At 30.8% G+C, this 19,899-nt stretch overlaps 2 protein-coding genes across 4 annotated transcripts in view; both read left to right on the top strand.

Moving 5' to 3' along the window:
• Window positions 1-14,790, top strand: part of LOC125071488 (putative peptidyl-prolyl cis-trans isomerase dodo) — a 29,539-nt gene extending 14,749 nt beyond the window's left edge. The window contains exons 2-6 of the mRNA XM_047681756.1: window positions 8,615-8,640; window positions 9,409-9,531; window positions 13,107-13,146; window positions 13,863-14,066; window positions 14,580-14,790. Of these exons, the coding sequence (XP_047537712.1) occupies window positions 8,638-8,640; window positions 9,409-9,531; window positions 13,107-13,146; window positions 13,863-14,066; window positions 14,580-14,782 (573 nt within the window). The 5' untranslated portion in view covers window positions 8,615-8,637 and the 3' untranslated portion in view covers window positions 14,783-14,790. The remainder of the gene's footprint in view (window positions 1-8,614; window positions 8,641-9,408; window positions 9,532-13,106; window positions 13,147-13,862; window positions 14,067-14,579) is intronic.
• A 1,032-nt stretch (window positions 14,791-15,822) lies between these two features.
• On the top strand, window positions 15,823-19,843 carry LOC125071357 (E3 ubiquitin-protein ligase TRAIP). 3 transcript variants are annotated; one of them, XM_047681569.1, is made up of 9 exons: window positions 15,823-15,963; window positions 16,141-16,257; window positions 16,367-16,579; window positions 16,675-16,833; window positions 17,101-17,202; window positions 17,476-17,589; window positions 18,250-18,406; window positions 18,825-18,947; window positions 19,199-19,843. In XM_047681569.1, the coding sequence occupies exons 2-9, from the start codon at window positions 16,145-16,147 to the stop codon at window positions 19,523-19,525; spliced, it is 1,308 nt and encodes a 435-aa protein (XP_047537525.1). In that variant the 5' UTR covers window positions 15,823-15,963; window positions 16,141-16,144; the 3' UTR covers window positions 19,526-19,843. The 3 variants fall into 3 exon arrangements, with proteins under 3 accessions (XP_047537525.1, XP_047537523.1, XP_047537524.1); XM_047681567.1 differs by having other exon boundaries at window positions 18,250-18,433; XM_047681568.1 differs by having other exon boundaries at window positions 15,957-16,058; window positions 18,250-18,433.
• The last annotated feature ends 56 nt before the right edge of the window (window positions 19,844-19,899 follow it).

Below are 19,899 nucleotides of genomic sequence, written 5' to 3'. Positions count from 1 at the left end.
TTCAGTCATTTTAAGAAAATACGAGAGTAATGAAAATTGTATTATTTCGGTTACAGGTATGAATATATTTGCGCTTAATTTTTTTGTAATTTTATCAACTATGATACTTAATTAGTTATTTACATCTGCACTGACATAACTATTTTTTTTTTAAATTAATATATAATAATATTAGTTAGTTGAACTGGCAAATGCCACCAAATAGCAAGTGGTCATCACCGACCATAGATTAATTCCTAGAATTATTAACCATTCCTTACATCGCCATCCCACCAACATTGGAACCTAACAAGTTATGTTCCAAGTGCCTGCAATTACACTGATTCGGAACCATCATTTAAATCGGAACACAATACTAAGTATTTTTGCTTGGCGGTACCATATCTGAGGTGATAGTGAAGTTATACCTAACCAGGCTTGCTCAAAGTACTATCTACAAGTAAGTTCATGTGTATTGCTGAACGGATATTAATGAAACTTCGTACATGGAATATATCCTTTTATTAGTCATTAATTCATCAATTTTAAAATTATTACATATTATTTAGGCTTAGCGAAGCGAGTTATTTGATCACAGTTGATTTTGTGTATGTTATTTCATATTTAGAACAGAAAATCCTACATGGGCTACTCGATGGCAGGATATCTTCATTTATAGACATTGGTACTGCATGAAATACAAGACATGCCTTCACCGACAGTTCGTTAACTCATGGTTTTGGATCATCTGCAGTATATAATCATGTTCCTGTAATTATATCTGGGAAAATTTGGTCTATTTGTCCTGCCAGAACCCAGTGCCGCATTCAACAATAGCGTCCCCCCTGTGCACTGTAAAAAAATTAGTCCCACTAACGCTATTTTGCATAAATTGGTAAAGTTTCGATACACAATTATTAAATAAATAAAATGACTCTTTCATATCAGAAATTTATTTTATATTTTTATTTTTTTTATAATCTTGCTAATTTTGCCGCCCCTGAAAATATCGGCCTGGACGTAGCCCCGATTGCCCCTAGTGTAAATCCAGCGCTGCCGTTACCATAGAAGTTGATATTATATGATAGTTGATCTGCATTGTATTGCCATTCTTCTTGATTGGGGTTAAAGATCATTTATTTACTAATTACATAAGATAGTGCACTTGTAATGAGATATATGTAGGTATATTGATTAAAAACCTCAACCGAGGAACGTAAAGAAAACACACAACAGCTTCTAAATGCTTTTTAAGAAATAAAAGAATTAGCTCTAGTTCAATTTTTAGTGAACTATTGTGTAGTAGTCTTCTCTCAAATTCAGTTGTTTTAATTTAATATTTTGTTCTAATCACGTGTAACTTTAGTTTGTACTTATTTCTTGTATCATATTTGTAAGATCTGGTTTTTAATGTTTGTAATATTTTATTTTAAAATACATACATATATATATATATATATATATATATATATATATATATATATAATACTTACTTCACTCTCAACCAGATCTACTAACTTATAAATAGAAATGTTATTTATTTATTTTTGGATTTACCTGATGGTAGAGCCCTGTGTTAGCCCGTCTGGGCAGTTATAATACGACACAATTTAATTAACCCGGCAAAATTCGTAAAACTGCTCACATCCGAATTAAGTGCGTCTTAAGAATCATCAATCTTTATCTATTTGTTATGCGAAAATGATCTTTATGCAAACGTAATAATTTGTAATGTCATGTAACCAAATACATTGGCAAAATTGACGATTAATTGTTTTTGTTTTTAAATTCCATGCTGCATTTAAATTGTGTCGTACTATACCACCCTCTCGTCAAATATTCTACCATCAAGCTGTAATGTTGTACTTTGGGTTGAAGTTTGCGTGGACTAGTGTAACTACAGGCACAATGGACATAACATCTTAGTTGCGTTGTTTGCGAATTGGTAATGTAAAGAATTGTTAAAATACTTACGGTCCCAATAAAGTCCAAAAAAGTCTTTGGGCAGTGGTGACCACTTACCATCAGGTGGTTCAAAGTAATATCAACGTAAGATATAAAAGATTTCAATTTAGTTGCCCGGAAGTCAGTCAGCACGAAAATTGAACAGAGGCATGTAATGTACGAACGATTTGTATTATTCATTAAAATCGTACATTTCAAATCGATCATGTAACGAAAATTCGTTGCTTATAATAATTATATGTTTGCTTTAGAGTTTTAAAACTTTTCAACTCGTTACGATCGATGTGCAAAGAATCGTGAAAATTTCGAAAGTTTTCGTAATCAACAAAGTGTAAGGTTTCAAATTGTAGAAATAGATTTTCAATTTGTTTTCTTGTTAATATTTTTTTATACTCATTTAGGTTTTATTACTTTTTTTATGTTACAAACCGATTTTGTCCCGTGGTAATGTGGTCAATTCGAATCCGGATATCCTCTCCCAGTTTTCACTTGGATTATAATTTTTAGGGTTCTGTACTTCGAAAGGAAATAAGATCACTTCGTTGTCCGTCTGTTGGTATTCTGTCCGTCGAAAACCCTTTTCTCAGGAATGTTTAGAGATATAATATTGAAATGAATACCAAGTATTGAGTTCAACGGTCGTTTGGAACTTTGAAAAAATCGAACCTCTAAGCCTACGAGATTAAAAGATATGACCGCTTGGGTCGTATTTCCCATACATTCGCAAAGGGAAACAAAACCGATAGGGTACTTCCCGTTGACCTATATTCTTGAAATTTTGAAATAAGCAATATCTTGTATGTAGCGTAAGTATAGGCAAAAAAATCGAAAACCGACAAATATATCACAATAGTATTGGTGGTACAGAACCCTGAGTGCACGAGTCAAACTCGCACTTGCCCGGTTGTTTTTATAATTCATCAAGTGCGGGAGTTTTCTTTTTTTTTTTAATTGCAAACTATTTTATTTTCAATTGATACTATAATGTTACATAAAATCATAGCAAACAAATAAACATACTTACTTTCGCATTTAATTTAGGTATACTATCAAATAACATTATTATCATTAGTAATGTTTCCGAATTGAAGATCAGATCGGTGATAAAAAGATGGTTACAAGGTATATTAACGACCGATTTATGCCACGGCTGCAATTCTCTCTTAAGCACGGCATACTGTACAGGGCATGTGTGTGCTCAAACACAATTATCTCCCGATTCCCTCACTCTTATAGTCCAATTGTCCTGCAAATCCCAAACAAACAAGACCAAAAAGAGTTCAGACGGTACGTAATTTCTGAGACTCGGGCATGAATGTATTTTTATCGAAATCAAACTTGAAATTGACTAACTACTAACTATTATTTTTAATTTTGCTATTTGGTGAATATCTCGCCTAATTTTGTGAAATATAATAAGTAAATAGACTTGCTAAATTGCCCTGTAAAACGTTTTTTTATTTAAAAACAAAACAAAAAAGTATGTCCATTTTACAAAATGTATGTGTTTGTCTAGTTGGTTATTCCACTTAATTTTTATTACATTATAAGCTTTGTTTCGTTGACCTGTACCGTTTAAAGGATTATATGAAAAAATATATAAATAGTTTTTTTGGACACTTTTTTGCTATCGCTCCAAAATGCCACCTGTTGAATTGCAAACAGTGCTAGCTGTGCACCGTGGGTCGCAATATCTTCGTCTTGTTTCATATTCATTAGACTCAAATGGACCCATTCAGGATCTTATGGGATCTCTTTTATAATAGGACTGCATTGTATACAATTGCGATGTGAGTGAAGTTTCAAGGTCGAATTTGAGGAAAACTTATCTGATAAAGAACCCATCTGTTATTAAAATGTATGTGGTTTTCGCACTAGTCGTTTTAATTATTTTTTTAAGTTGCATTTCGTAAAATATGCTATGATTGTTGTTATTTTTTAAATTAATAATCAACATATGTCTGAAGTTATATACGAATTCGGAGAACCTGCTAAGATTCAATTGAAAATTTGGATGATAATTTTAAGGTTACTTCCAAACTCAGAGACGTTTAACGATTATGTAAATATCTACTAAGGATCATTTCACAGAGTATATTATATATTGGTTAGAACTACTTAAGAAACAGTTAAATATCTCAGTATTACAGTTAATATCGAAAGTTGTGTGTTAATAATGCCATGTGATTAAAATACAAGAATACCTAACAGCTTCGTGTGAACAAATTTATCTCAATATAAAACATATTCTTTGCATTACAACAGTTTGTTAACAAACATTTTCGTAGAAAATCTTATTGATGGGATACGCCGGACATGCCTTGATAGATGATAAACTTTTCTTGTTCATCTCTTAAAACATTTTACATCACACCGACATTCTTTCCAATAATGGAATTCTATAATAAACCCTAATTTCAACTAACGAGAACCAAAAGGGACTCCTCTCATAAATTTTACATTAAAATATGTCTAAAACAATCTATATGCTATATTTAAACAGATCAGTGGGTAGAACAAGTGGTTCTTTAACTAATACGGTTTGGGTTCAGTGTCAGTGATAGCAATCGGGTTAAAATACATTGAAATTTTTAACTACGAAAGTGTTTACGATTCGTAAAACGTAATAAAATCTGTGGCGTATAATATATATATGCCTTTGAGGAGAGCCTTTGCTTAGTGCGTTTATTGGTTATAACTTAATAATGATTTAACATAAAAAGGATCGAAATTGATAATTAAAAAATATGTTATAAAAGATGGCAACAACTCGCTTGAAGAAGAGAAAAGGCCTTTGCCCGATAGTCCGTGTACCAAAAAGTTTTTATATATTCTAATATATAATCAAATTATCGAAATTTGATAATTTTTTAATTGTATTTGTCTTCCTACCTAAGTATTTTTTTTTATTAAATTTTTTATAACAACTTAACCTTATAAACACAATATTCGACATTTCCTAATTGATTTAGTGGAGTGGTTCAAAGCCATTCAGACGATAAGTACGACAGTTTTGAAGAAAAACACCTGGGACCGGCTGATTGAATGAAAACATGCGTAACTCTATTGAATGAAAGTTGTTTCGAGTGCGTAGTTACTCGGAATGGAATTATGATGATGAGATAAAGGTTGAAGCTATTATTTTTTTCAACCATTTTAATTTGCGTATAATCTTGAATGTGTCAATTTGGGTGTAAACGCGTTTTGTAGGTAATTCAAGTTTAATTCTGCGTGGATAGAGTCGTTGATAGCCCTATGTGTTAGCTAGTCTTTATCTATCTTTTCTTTTATCTTCACGCAGAGGAAACCTTCATAAAGATACCTGAGGTCCGGGGGGGGATTATATGGAATTCCTACCCACTAAAATCACAGCGATGGCTGTCTTCCGCACGTAACGTAGAGGCTGTGGGATAGGGTCGATATAACTGTCGTCCTTTTCAATCACTACTTATATTAGTAAGATGTCAGTCTACATATGCACACATACATGCATGCATTTTTGTAATTTTACTGACTTTACCTTAGTATCGCATAAAATCATAATTAAATATAACTACATTAATAAAATTTTATAAAAAAAAAAGTTTTGGTTTGCACTTATCTATGAAATTTATTTATAAAAACTAGACTAAGATTAGGAATAGCTGAGAAAATATAACTCAAATAAACATGCCAATTTTGTAACTAATAGTCACAATATATGGATATAATGTGGCATGATTCGGCTTGACTTTATTAATAACATAATAATCTTCATATAGTTATTAAAAATTTAAAAAAAAACTTAAGCATCAAAACTAATAGTTGATACGTACTGTTCGTTATGGCACTGAATCCTGATACAAGTGAATCTAGTTTACGAGTCTATAATTATTGTATCTTGCTCTTGTATTATAATATGGGTTAAAATATTATAAGAATCATATAATATCTTTTACTTATAAAATTAAGTCGTATAGTTCAAATTGAAAATTCCTGTACTTAATATTGTCCAAATATTTATCACTATGTCAAGTACATACATGTACATGAATTCGTAGTAATATCAATTAAATCAACAATTGGTTAAGCTATTTGTAAATCATTAATTGATTCACAAACACCTATGTCTGGTGTTTCAGAATAATCTAGTATATGGATATTTTTGTTTAGTACATTTCAACGAAGTACTAAACAATATTCTACTATAAAAATATTAAACAGGGAGTTCCGTATCTCTGTACTACTCTGACATATTTTGATTTAGTATTTTTATATATTAGTAAATTAGTCCAGAACATGTGAATCTTAAACGATACATGCAATTTCAAACGTTGTAATTTGTGTTTATCATCTCGTACTCGTTGGTGAAGAAAAACATCTGAATAAACTGCGGCAGCAATGTAACGGCGTGCTGAAATTAGCTCCAAAATCTTCTCGAATGAAGGAGGCATTAGCTCAGAAGAGAAATCATTACAAATACGTAGTAGTACTTACTTACTGATACAGAGTAGTTCTGTCTCATTGTTCGAGTGGTACATATAACGGTAAATATTTAACCTAATCGTTAAATTTTTTACTAAGCCTTTTTTTACTAAATTATTCTTCATATGAAGAGTGATTCCTTAGTTTTTAATATTTTAAAAGTCCTATTAAAACCAAATATCTTATCAACATGCATCACATGAAAACCACCCTTAGAAGATTATTAATTTAAAATTGTCAGTTACCTATTTTTCCACACTAGCGGCTAACATTAACTGGACACTAAATATACTATTTGTTTTATAAAATAAACTTATGGGACATGGATAATTCATTTAGAATTTATATATATATATATATCTATCAGTATATATATATGGTATGAGTCCTGATGCCAAGATATTAAAAGTTGGTCTTTAATCTGTCAACAAGGACTTTATATAAAATTGAGATAACGGTTTCATAGGAGATAAGCCTGCATCATAAGTTAATCAAAGGACTTATATGGTAGGTCAGAGGGTAACTATTTTAGTACATTAAGAGGGTACAATTAGAGAGTCATCTCACTTTGATTTTTTTTCCTTTAAGCTAGTTAGGCGGACGAGCGAATGGGTTATCTCATGGTGATCACTACCGATATTAATGATACCTAACATGGTCAATGCGTCATCATCCCTGGGAACTAAAAACTTATGTCTTTTGTGCTTGTAGTTACACTGGCACATTTACCATTCGAACTAGAACACAACAATAGTAATTAGTGCCGTTTAGTTAGTTAGTTTAGTTTACCGTCTAGTGCAGTATAATATATGTAATTTCAGTAGTTCGGGATGGCAAAATAAAATTATGTTGTACCATGATGTTTCAATCTCTCTCTATATTTTTACAATGCCCCAATCATCCAATTGTTTTCCTTATGATAGCTCAATCAATTTTAAAATAAGAAATAGTGTTACATGCCAGTATTAAACGTTATAAAATAATATCAACTAAAGTTGTACAAATTATTGATCAATTAATTACAATAATAATTGTAATAATATGTAATAATAATGATGTGACATTATTAATGATATTATTAATTATGATATCCTATGACGTAGCACCGTATTGGAGGCTAGGGCTAGTCTCGTAACATATATTATGATTTGTGGTACATCCCAGACGGGCGTGCAAAAGGTACTACCACCGCGCAAGAATTTCATTATTATTCCAGCCCAATTTGTTTAATTATTATATCTATAAATAATATAACAAAGTCGATTTATTTTTCTTCGTAAACTTCTTATCGACCACTCAAAAGGATTTTGATGCGGTTATTAATAATAGAAACAGCAATAAACGAGGATTATTTGTAAATATAATTCGTAAATATTTTACACAAAATTACTGAACTATGACGTGTGTATCGTGCAAAATTGTTTTTATGCGCTTGCATGGTTAAGGATGGCCAAACCTTTCAAGATACGTCAAAACAATGTCGTAGAAAATATAGACCTTAAAAAGTTCGCGATAGCATGTGTCTGACTTCTCACTAATTATATTTATTAAATTATTTATCTATTACATATTAGTAAAAATTATAGGTTATTTGGGAAACAAATTTCTCCATATTTTATCATTCCCATTTAGTTAAATATTTCAGTAATGAGCATTTAATATAGATTAAATATGTTAAACCAATTTTGATATTCGTCACTTATATAAACATTATAAAATAAATATACATATTTATTATTTTATGCTAAGCAGACTTGTTTTTTTTAGTAAATAAATTGTAACCCATACGAAGCCGGTGCGTGCCGCTAGTCAATGTTATAAGCAATAATTAATTAAAAAAATATATCTTTATCTTTCACGATTACTGCAAACTTTATTATAAGTAAATATAATATTATATACATTATAAAAATATATGTATATAAGGAATAACCATATATCTCTGAAATACCGTAAACCTTATTATTCGTGCTATTGTAAGTACTTATCGTTAGTTCTTGTATTAACCAATAGTTAAATATAATTTTACAAAAGGCAACTTTGCTAACGAATAGTTTATTTTACACAGGCAAAGTCACGATCAACAACTTACTCCAATATCATTACGCATTAAGATCTATTGACCGCGTGAAATGTTGTAAATGTATGGCGTGTGGATGTCTGAGCCACTAATTCCAATGCTAATTTTATTTTCCTCTTGTTTCAGGCCATCGCTTTTAACACATCGCTATGGTGAGTATTCAAGGGTAAATATATCGGGAGGTAGAGGCCTTATATGTTAGTTATGTTCTTCAGTAACGCTATTCTTTAACAGACTCGAAGCTCGAATCAGAACAGCGTTTAATGTCAGAAAGTAATATGCAAAAATGACTATCTTTTTACAGATACATCTACTGTATGTCTCATCATATATTCTAAAATAAATCAGTAATACTTAGTATTATTGTGTTCCAGTCTGGAGGGTGAGTGGGTCAGTGTAACTACAGCCAATAGGGACGTAACATCTTATTTCCCAAGGTTAACGGCACATTGGGGATATGGTTAACATATCTCATGGCGCCAATGTTTAAAGGAATTTGTGGCCAATTACTACCAGGCGTTCCATTGCCCGTCCGCCTAACAATGTTATAACTCTGAACTGAACTCCGATTGGACTTGGGTAATGGATAAACAAATATATTTCTAACCCAGTACAAATGTAGAGTACAATTTGAGAAGGCACTTAGTTTTCATGTGCTAAATTGTGTTCATAATTCATCTCGTACTTAGCGTGAGGTAATCTTTATATGCTCCAAACCTACGAGATGAGGACGCCAAGTAGTGGGAGAATATACACTGGCCATTACTGCTAACATACTTACCAGAAGACAGTAACGTAATAAAAAGTATAATTATTGGGATGTAAAATAATTGGCTATACTCCATTAGGACCAACATTATATCCACCCCCAAATAAAGACCAACAGTCAAATATTTAGACCAAAATTGATCATCTTACAGAAATTTAAGTTCTGCTCGGATGGTGACTGTCCATTGTGGGCGCTGGCTGCGCTCCACGCTCTGGGCAGCCTACCTGCACCAATCTTTAGAACTTTGCTACATCATGTAGTGGAAGAACAACCAGTAAGTTCAATATATTATTCTGTATCGTGATCTACTATATAAACATATAAACCTTCCAGAATAACTGTTTATTCATGTACAGAATTCAAATCCGTTGCGTTGTTTAAAAAATCCAAAATGTTTGCTTAAAGTACCTTACTTTAAGGATTCGATAAAGTTTTATATTATATATATTTTATATATTACATATGAAGCAGGAAGATGTTTATGTTCTAAAGCGTTAACAATATAAACTCGCTAATAATAGATCAGATCGAAAAAAAATAGGTTACAAGGTCGTTTATTGAGGTAGGCTATAAACTTAGGTAGGCGAACTGGTAAATTAAAAAAATATATCAATAGAATAAGATTCGTAGGCAGACAGAAGTTTCATGATTATACTTTTCTCGTAGTGACTTTCTAGCTTCAGCAAGCAGCTGAGATGGTCCTATAAAACAGGACCTTAAATAAACGGCGTTTTAAGTCGGAGCGAGCTCTTTTATATTTAAGTGCTTAATGCGTTTTTCAAAACAACTCTTCTGCGTTTGAGCAAATCTTTGTTAGAATATCGTATTATTATTTGCCACACATACAAGCTAATACGTGTTTCAATTCTGTGGTATATTAAGAAAGTCTTTTGCATCATGCACATCGCTCGGAGTCCTAATCATAGATCGTAATAAATAAAATGATTATGTTCCTAAAACAACACAGTAAATAAAACGGTGCTAGTGACAGATTTATTATTAAAATTAGACGGATTCCTTCAATGTCATCGAGACGGCAAATCAATGGCTTTTCAAGTATCTGAGTTTCGAAATCCTAAAGTTTCCTATTGAGCATTATGTCGTGGAAATTTCTACTGGTCGAGCGATTTTGAAATTTCACTCGATATAAAACCCTGTCATATAATCCTGATTAATTTCATCAATCACGTGATAATTTCTTGAATTCTTATTGATTGATTTAGTTGTATAGGATGGTTGAATTGGTCGAATTGAATAAACTATATATTAATAGGACTGTAAACATCAACCTCATTAAACATCTCGTATTAAAAATGGACATATTTCGACATTATAATCTACCAGTAAGAATGTCTTCTTAAATTGAGTGTACAGTTTAATGGAAAGTTTTCGTGATAATTTTATTCTGTTCAGCTAATTTTTAAACAAATAAATTATCGGTAGAATGTTCAAACATTCCAAAACGTCGTTTGGTTTACATCCAATGTCGTCTTCAGACACGAGGATTTAAAAGTACTAATGGTACTTCAGAGTCTACTAGAATAAAGAAAATTAGATTTTACAAAGTTATCCACTTCTATAACAAATTCAATTAGTAGGTAAGATATCATATAATAAAACTGTAATGAGACATCGTCTGCATATGACATATATTTAAAAAACTAATCGTTAGTTAATTTTGATACAGAGGCAAAAGATTAAAAATACTGAAATTAAAAAAAATAAGCTATCGTTTTTTAGTATTAATATCCTGCCAGTATCCCGATAACATTGAAATAAGTTCTTTACCTTTTAAAAGAAAAAAATAAGAGACACATATGCCCAATACCTAAATAATTCTTCTAATCGACTAACTAAATTCTATACCTTATATTTACATTGGATATCACTATCGTATAAAATGTCATTATAAACTACAAAAACAACAATAATACTCTTTACTATTTTACACTACATTAAAAAATATATATTATTGACAGATAGTATTATAGGAGTTTTTCGTTAGGTTTTAGACATAAAAAGCAGCTTATGACCTTTTAGACTGAGAGCCAGTGATCGGCAGACTTACGGTATAGTAGCAAGCTCCATATTACTGCCAGGTATACTGCTTCACCTGCTGTTGGTGAAATGCTATACCGTAAGTCTGCCGATCACTGGCTCTTGGACTATTTGGGGCTAAGCTTGTTTGATAGCAAATTTTCCAAAAAATCGTTTCAGTGGTTTGGACGTTAAAGAGTGACAGACAGTCAGACTGGGTTACTTTTGTATTTATAATATTAATAAAGATTAATGTAACTATGTATTAGTTTCACAAAGATCAACTTAGCTAGTATTTTTAAAGACAAAAGTAATTATAATGTCTTTTTTTGTTCAAAAATACGAATGTAAATAAGTCGGATCATTATAATAACTTGGTCGACATCTAGAATTATCTATGATATTCACTATGGATTCGCGAAAAAATTACGACTTTGGATATAAAATTAAAGTGGGTATAAGTAGTTAAGTGAAATAGTATTGTATTATAAATAAAAATATATTAATCAAGAGCTGTTTGCAAATCGTATGCAATATGGTAATCTAAACTTTGATTATCTAATACTTCTTCGATTGGAATAGACTAAACGTACATATTTGTTTATGAACAGTAATTATAATTGTTAGCAAATTTTTTTTAAGATTTTTCGAATTGTCTCTCCTAATAGAATAAATTGTATTTTGCTTCCGCTAATAAAGTTAGTTTTTTTTTTTTTCTTTATTTAAAGAGCTTGGTCACACAAATGACTATGACGCTCTATAAGTCTTCCTTTACCAGAAAAACTGGGTTTGAGACATGGTGATCTTGATCATCTTACCCTCAAACCCAATCTTACCAGTTTATAAAGAGACCTGGCACCCGCGGATAAAGGATATGCCAGGACGCAGTTTAATCCTCCGACTTCTCTAATAACACCATGAGACATAAATATTTCAGTACGTAATGGTTCGTTCCGGATACATACTATATGATACACATCCTCGATTTTACCACATTACGCACAATAAGGGGTATCAGTCTTATTCATCATATAAGCAAACATTAAGTTAATTGTAGGAATATTTATTACACACCTATGACAATACAAAAACGCGAAACACAGCTAGTATTCGTATTATTTTATTTCTAGTTAAATTAAATTAATCAACTGGACTTAACAATAATAATTATGTATTATATATCTATGCTTTAATACGGTTGTTTATTAAACAATTATTTTTGATGTAGTTTTAAATAAATAAATATTGGACAACATCACATACATTACTCTGATCCCAATGTAAGTAGCTAAAGCACTTGTGTTATGGAAAATCAGAAGTAACGACGGTACCACAAACACCCAGACCCAAGACAATATAGATAACTAATAAACTTAAATAGACCTCGGAGTGGCGTACCCACGAAAACCGGTGAACACACTACTCGACCACGGAAATTTTAAAATCAAAATTAACACCTCCTAACAAATCGTTGTTAATAAATAAATAAATTATGTAATATAACGAGTGTTCCTTCATAATTTAAATATATATAAGTTTAATTACGAAACTGATCGCCTAATATACTCATAGTACTAGGTGACCTTTCCGTATGCATTGATATATATTCCTTTGTGTTACTTCCAACACAAATTACATTTGGCTAAGCTCTCAATGTGCCTTTGATGTTAACTTAATAAAGGAACAAGGAGTTCTATTCGTCACAGAGCTGAGAATCTTGTCTATTTGAGTATATCATAATAATATCATATAATAATATTTGATCAATTTAATTGAAAAAAAATATAGTAAAATAATGTAATTTTTTGACAGGATGACGGTATTATGGAAATATTAAAGGATACAAGTTTATGTAAGTACAAATCAATTATTTATTTTACAAATCAATGAAAATCTTTTAAAACTATAAATTTGCAACCTTTTTTTAAAACTTACTTTTCAATCCGGTCAAGTTAGCCCGAAATAATAGGGATGCCCTTGCATAAATTCCCAGGAAACCGAAATTTTACATGAACGTTAGATACGATACAATTATGATGGTTTTTTTATGCAAGATCAATGTTCGGATATTTTTTTTGCAAGATAATTATAATGGTATCCCTAACGGATGTACATGTGAATATTCAGCTTTTATACAAGGCTGAATGTCTATTTTGACCGAACAGCAGCCGAAATGACCGGTTATCACGACAATCTTAACCAAGGGCTTTAGATTTTGAAACGGAGAAGTAAGTATATGTATGTATGTATAGTATACATGATATTTCATGTTCTTTATTTTGTGATAATAATTCACCTCGTGCTCTGCGGTAATGGAAACCATAATGAAACCATTTATCGATTGGCAAATTTTACCACATGTATGGTATGTATATACATCAAACCACTTTGAAAAATGTGATGAAATAAGCTCTAAAACCTTTCCTCGAGAGCCTTTGCTCTGCAGGGCAAAGGAGCCAAAGGCCCATTTATAGGTGACGGTAACCAGATATCGTCATGTGAGGTCGCTCACTCTTTTCTATACATAATATTTTTCAACTGAACATTATCTAACTTATTTATAACTAGCTTCTCGAGATGAATGCGCTCGCGCTGCGGCGGTACTCCGTTGGACATTGAAACAAGCACATCGTTGTGGGTGCAGCGGAGTTCAGCTGGCGAGAGACTTACTCGTGCTGGGCGTGCCGAGAGCTCACGCGTCCGCGCTTGCGGATGCTGCTGAAACAGGGAGAGAAGCTTATGAGACGAATATTAAAAATAATGGATTTATGAGTGAGGATACAACATTTTAAAGTCTAAATTTAATTTGATAAACATGTATTTTGTCTAGATTATTATAAGATATTTCCTAAAGTTTTCCTGAGACGCTTCGTAAAAATTAGTCCAATATTAAACGAATTTCAATCAGAAATTTACACATTAGAGCATAACTATTTACTGACGCATCGACGTTATCATCGCTCATCTCGAACACGAACATTGTGACTCTATTAAAGCCAGAAAAACAAAATCGTGATTTACTAAGTTTCACTTTTTTAAATCTGCTTTTGATATCACCATCATAATAAGCCTGTATTAGTCCACTGCTGGACGTGGGCCTCCAAGGCGCGCTACTGAGCCCGATCTTCGGCCCTTCTAATCCACTTCTTACCAGCCACCTTCCATATATCATCGCTCCGCCGTGCCTCTGGGCGTCCTACACTACGCTTGCCGATTCGCGGTCTAGTTATTAATATGATTACCGCTAATTAAATTTATTTTTATACTCGATCATTATACTTTCAGTTAATAAACTAACGGACATATCTGCAGCACCTGGCCCTGAAGGTACAGTCGATACTGTAAAACTCACCATTCAGTCAGATGAAGTATTTACTGGGGAGCAGAAAATGGCTGAATTAATAGTTGATAAATCGCAGGTCAAGATTTTACTAGAAGATTTGAAAAAAGCGCTCAAAAGAATGGAAGAATTTGATAATTGTATATAAATTCCTGGTCTTAAATAAATTATAATTAATTATTTTTTTTTTTTTTAATTACTAAAATTATTTTCTATGATCTTAATTTCTCCGCTAATCCCAAGCGCGTATTCGACAGTTGGTTCAATAGTGAATACAAGCGGTTGCTTTGTGTTTTATAGTCATTTATAAGCGATTTTTAAGTGATAATGAAATAAAAACGACATATTTTTGCGTAATTATGTAAGACGACTAGTCAATTGACACCAGTAAATAATCGACATGCGTGTAAACAACGGAAAAATCCAGAAAAATGGAATAGTTGACACTTTTAACCTATCTTATCTAAAATATTTTTCTTAGTAGTATTTAATTTTATATATTCACTTTAGAATAATCGAATTGCAGATTGAATTTGGCAGATAAATATAATAAATTCTATTTAATTTTTGGCACCCCCCATTCATCGCCATCTTTGCATGTCAGTATCAGCCATATATGAAGAAAGTTGGTATCAAATCTTGTCATTTCTGGTGGTCAGTATCAAGTACGGTTATTGCTAACAAAAAATCCTAATATTAGCTTATTTTGAACTCCATCATGACATTCATCGCGTGATACTATATAAGAGAAATACCCAAATATTAAATAGTTCATACATTATTCATCAGTTGCACAGCTTAATAGAAATATATTTTTTTTACATTACCAAAAATAAAATAAGTATAGATAATCACCTTTTAACATAGTCGACTCATTTAGCAGCCCTTATCAACGGTTGTTATAAGCCATCACATAGGTTAACTGAACTGAGGTATTATAGAATAAAATATAAATAAAAAACAACTTCTTTTATTGGAATTTTATTACCTATAAAGTTACAATTGTTCATATTTATTATAAAATGTTTAAAAATATTATTTTCTTATCTGTGATTACAATTAATATTTGATGCAAAAGTCATTTCAAAAACTTATCTGTGCTGCGTAGTTTGTAGAAGGTTTTCAAAATATTTAAATACAAAGCAAAACATAATCTTGCTGTAAAAAACTAATAAAAACTAAACTAATCGCTTAAATTTGTATTTTTATGATAAAATTATTCGATTTTACCTAAAATCATAATGCCATTAACATGACCTTTGAAGGTCACATCCTTTTAAATAAATAAACATTCAAATTATGCGTTACTTCGTTAAATTTATATTGAGGGTAAGTTTTATAATATCAAATTTAACATGGAATAACTAGTATTTTTTAATAGTGTATTATTAAAATAATAGAAAGTGATTCTATTATTAGATCATGTATGTAATGCTTACTAAATTTTATAATGATAAGTACTATTATTATAACCTCACACCAACAACAAATAATATTCTGTTTCAGAAAAATGCATATTTTGTGTACGATTTGTAGTGACTTAGTGAACCAGGCGGAGAATATCCAAGTGACTAAGTGTGGTCACATCTTTCATCACCATTGTTTATCTCAGTGGATTTCAAGGTAGTTATATATTTCTTTATAATGAATGATACATTTATACCAAAATAACTTAGTTTTATTAATAGTTTATAATAAAACCTATTTTTGATTTATATATATTTGTGTTTAGATCAAAGTCATGTCCACAATGCCGCAACAAAGTAACAGATCGTTGCATGTTTCGTCTTTACCCCACTATATCCAACGAGACAACAGGAGAGGATGTAGCAACATTACAATCTCGGCTTGATGATGCACAGTTGCAGCTCCGACAACAGAGAACCACGTACAAAGAACATGAGGAAAAGTTTGCAGCTGCTGAAGTGGAGCTAAAAAAGAACTTGTATGTAAATTTATACTTAATTACCACATTCAATATGCTGTTATATGTTACCAACCACATGAATGAAAATAATAAAGACAATTATCATTTTTCAGAGCACTATTAAAAGCAACAGAGAAAAAACTAGAAAGCAGAGACTCGGCTGTATCGGCTCTGAAGGAACAACTGGAGTATGTTAAGATACAAAACAAGGAGACAAACAGATTGAAAGAAGAGAATGAAAACCTAAAGAAAAATATGCAAACTTTAAATGGGTAAATCAATCTAGACATCATGAAAAAATATTTGTTTGACGTTGATTAGTGAATCAGTGAAATCTATTGGTCACAAACAATTACACAACCAATACCCTAACTAAATATTATAAATGCTAAAGAGTTTGCTTATTTATCTGTTTTACTATTCAACCAATCATCATCATAAACATAAGGAAAGGCACGGGTCGAATATAACTTTATTTTTATTTCTACTTGTGCAACAATTACAAGAACTTTTTAACAAATTAGCTTTATTTATTTTAGACTACAAAAAGTATTAAATGCAACAAGTGAGGAAGTGGAACGTATGTTGGAAGGTTATACTGACGTGAGGACAGTTGCTACTTTTGCAACAGCATTGAAAAGGTGAGAATGTTTATCTGATCTTAAATAATAATAATGTCAACCGACAAATTACTCTTCTACAGCCTCCTAAACGAAAGAGTCTTCGTTTTAGTCACAGTGATGAGATATTACAAAGCTCTACCATACTCAAGAATATTATCTATTCCTTCCATGAAATATTTTTCCCATTTTCTTTTATACAATATGTATAAAAGTGGTATTTTATATATTTATTAGGATTTATATTAATAATAATTTTCATCATAGTATTTAAATAATTTTTGTACATTTCAGAGCATTGTGTGAATCGGAAAGCAAGAAGAATGAATCACGTGACAGATTACAAAATATCAAACAACAGCTAGCCTTGGAGAAGAATCATGTAGCTGATCTACAAGCTAAATTAATGTTAGTAATTAATTTTATAGTTATATCTAAATCCATTATCTACTTCAATCAAAGACCTGTCCAAGACCAAACCTGATATGTTTGTTGAAAACACCGAAACATATAGATAATTATTGATATATTACAATGATAATATATTATAAATTTTATCGTTATCAAAGATACTGGTTAAAAATTTTACATTTTCATATATTTTCTTATGTGTGTAATTTATTGAAATCAATGTTCAAACTTAAAACTCCATATATTTATTAATGGGTAATTCATTCATAATTTGTCAGAAATTTAATTGTCATCAAATTAATTATAATTTTATTTTATACTCAGTACACATCAGGTGTATTTTATGTAATAATAATAAAAATCATTCGGTAACAATAATGGTTACCATAAACTAACTTTATTTTTTTTTAAAGAATTGTAGAAGACAAAACACACTTGTATCATACCTTCATTAACTAATAATGTTACTTACTTGACTTGTAGTAATAAATTTAATTCCTATTTAAATATATATTTTAACTAATACCGAATGTATAAAATTATTTAAACATTTTAGAATAACTATGGAAAACATCAACCCTGTATTGAATTTCCACAAACCAGATATAAACAACTTTATAATATAAGTTTATCTTACTGAGATAAATGACATTACAGAGCCGCAGAAGAAAAGCTAACGAGTGCACAACGCAAATACGATAGCCTAAAGAATAAACGGAAAGTGTGTGACATGCTTGACAAGTCCCTTACAGAGGAGTCGTGGGAATCTGCCGTCAAACAGATGAAGCCTAATGAAGATTTGAACAGTGCTATCGTTTTAAGCGATAATAACAGCAGTTTTGTGAGTAAAATTGTAATTAATATTATATAAACTATAGTAAAATATGTCTTAAGTAATCTAATACATAAATCTGTCCTACATGTTTAAAACCAGGGGTGGAAATTAATAATAATAAAATTACTTATTTATGTACTACAGTTACAAATCAAATTGATTGTTAATCTTTGAATTAACTTTCTAAAATTCTCTATATAGTATATTATAAATTTGTTTGTTATTTAGTATCTTAATGTCTAGATAATGTCTAGATAAATAAAAAAATGAGAATACAATATTTTTTATGGGTGACATACATAGGCACATTGCTGTTACCAACAAATCACATGAACTTAAATTATGTAGATTCAAAGCTGTTGATATATTATACAATATTTAGTATTCCTTTTTACAGAATACAATGGTGAATAGAATAGAAAATGCTGACTCTCCATACCTGAATCTTAAACAAAGCAGTCTCGCTCTAACCGCCTTACAGAGACATCCAACTCACCCTCTACCAGAAAAAAATCTTAAGGTATTACTTTTTATAAAGAAGTTATTAATAGTTTTTAAGTTAGTACATAGTTTGTTAAAAATATATCCCTAATTTTGGTTCTAAATATTATCCTCTCTATTTGGTATAAATATTTTATAAGACGACGCTCAAATAAAGTCCAATCATTATAAACCCTATCATATTGAAGTAAGTTAACTAAGTTTGATTAATATATTCACATACAAGATATAGTTATAATTTCACAATATAATTATTATATTTCTTTTCAGCCATCAGAATATGCACTACTTAATTCAGCTCGAATCGCCGTAACAAGAAAACCTGACTTAGCCAGTCCAAAGACTAGCATATTTCACAAGAAGGAACCGGCGAAAATACAATTCTCACAAGAAAACGACCCTAACATGAGCTTCATGAACATATCTTATGACGGTCTTGGGGGACACTCGAAGTTAGACACATTCCCTGTACCCAATACAAGACCGCCATTGAAGAGCTGCGTACCTAAATTGTCAGCAAAACATAAACTAAAACGACCAAATCCAGTCGGCAATCACGACATTAGTAAGATGTTGGAAAAAATCAAAGATAAATAGACTACATACATACATTTTATAGCTTATAAGTATAGTTAATTTCTGTAAAATTTGTATATTGAATTAAGGGATTACGTATTAATTATTGCCATTGCCATAACTTGTTTCGTCAGTATGAATAATTTATTTTAAAAGTTTTATCTGCTGTGCAGATAAAATTTACAACGTTGGATTATTTATCTATTGAAAGTAATTTGTAATTTTGGATAAAATAATATAATTCTAATTTGTAATTATTGATTACTACCAAGTATAATATCACAATAACAAACAAGACTGTTACATATTAATTATTGTATATTAAATATCTTTTGACAATTTTTATTTTTATTTTAACTTTATTGGAAATACTGTTTATTTACGAATAGACATGT

Source organism: Vanessa atalanta, chromosome 19, assembly GCF_905147765.1.
Source record: "Vanessa atalanta chromosome 19, ilVanAtal1.2, whole genome shotgun sequence".
Taxonomy (NCBI): Eukaryota; Metazoa; Arthropoda; class Insecta; order Lepidoptera; family Nymphalidae; genus Vanessa; species Vanessa atalanta.
This window is presented reverse-complemented; position numbering and strand designations above follow the sequence as displayed.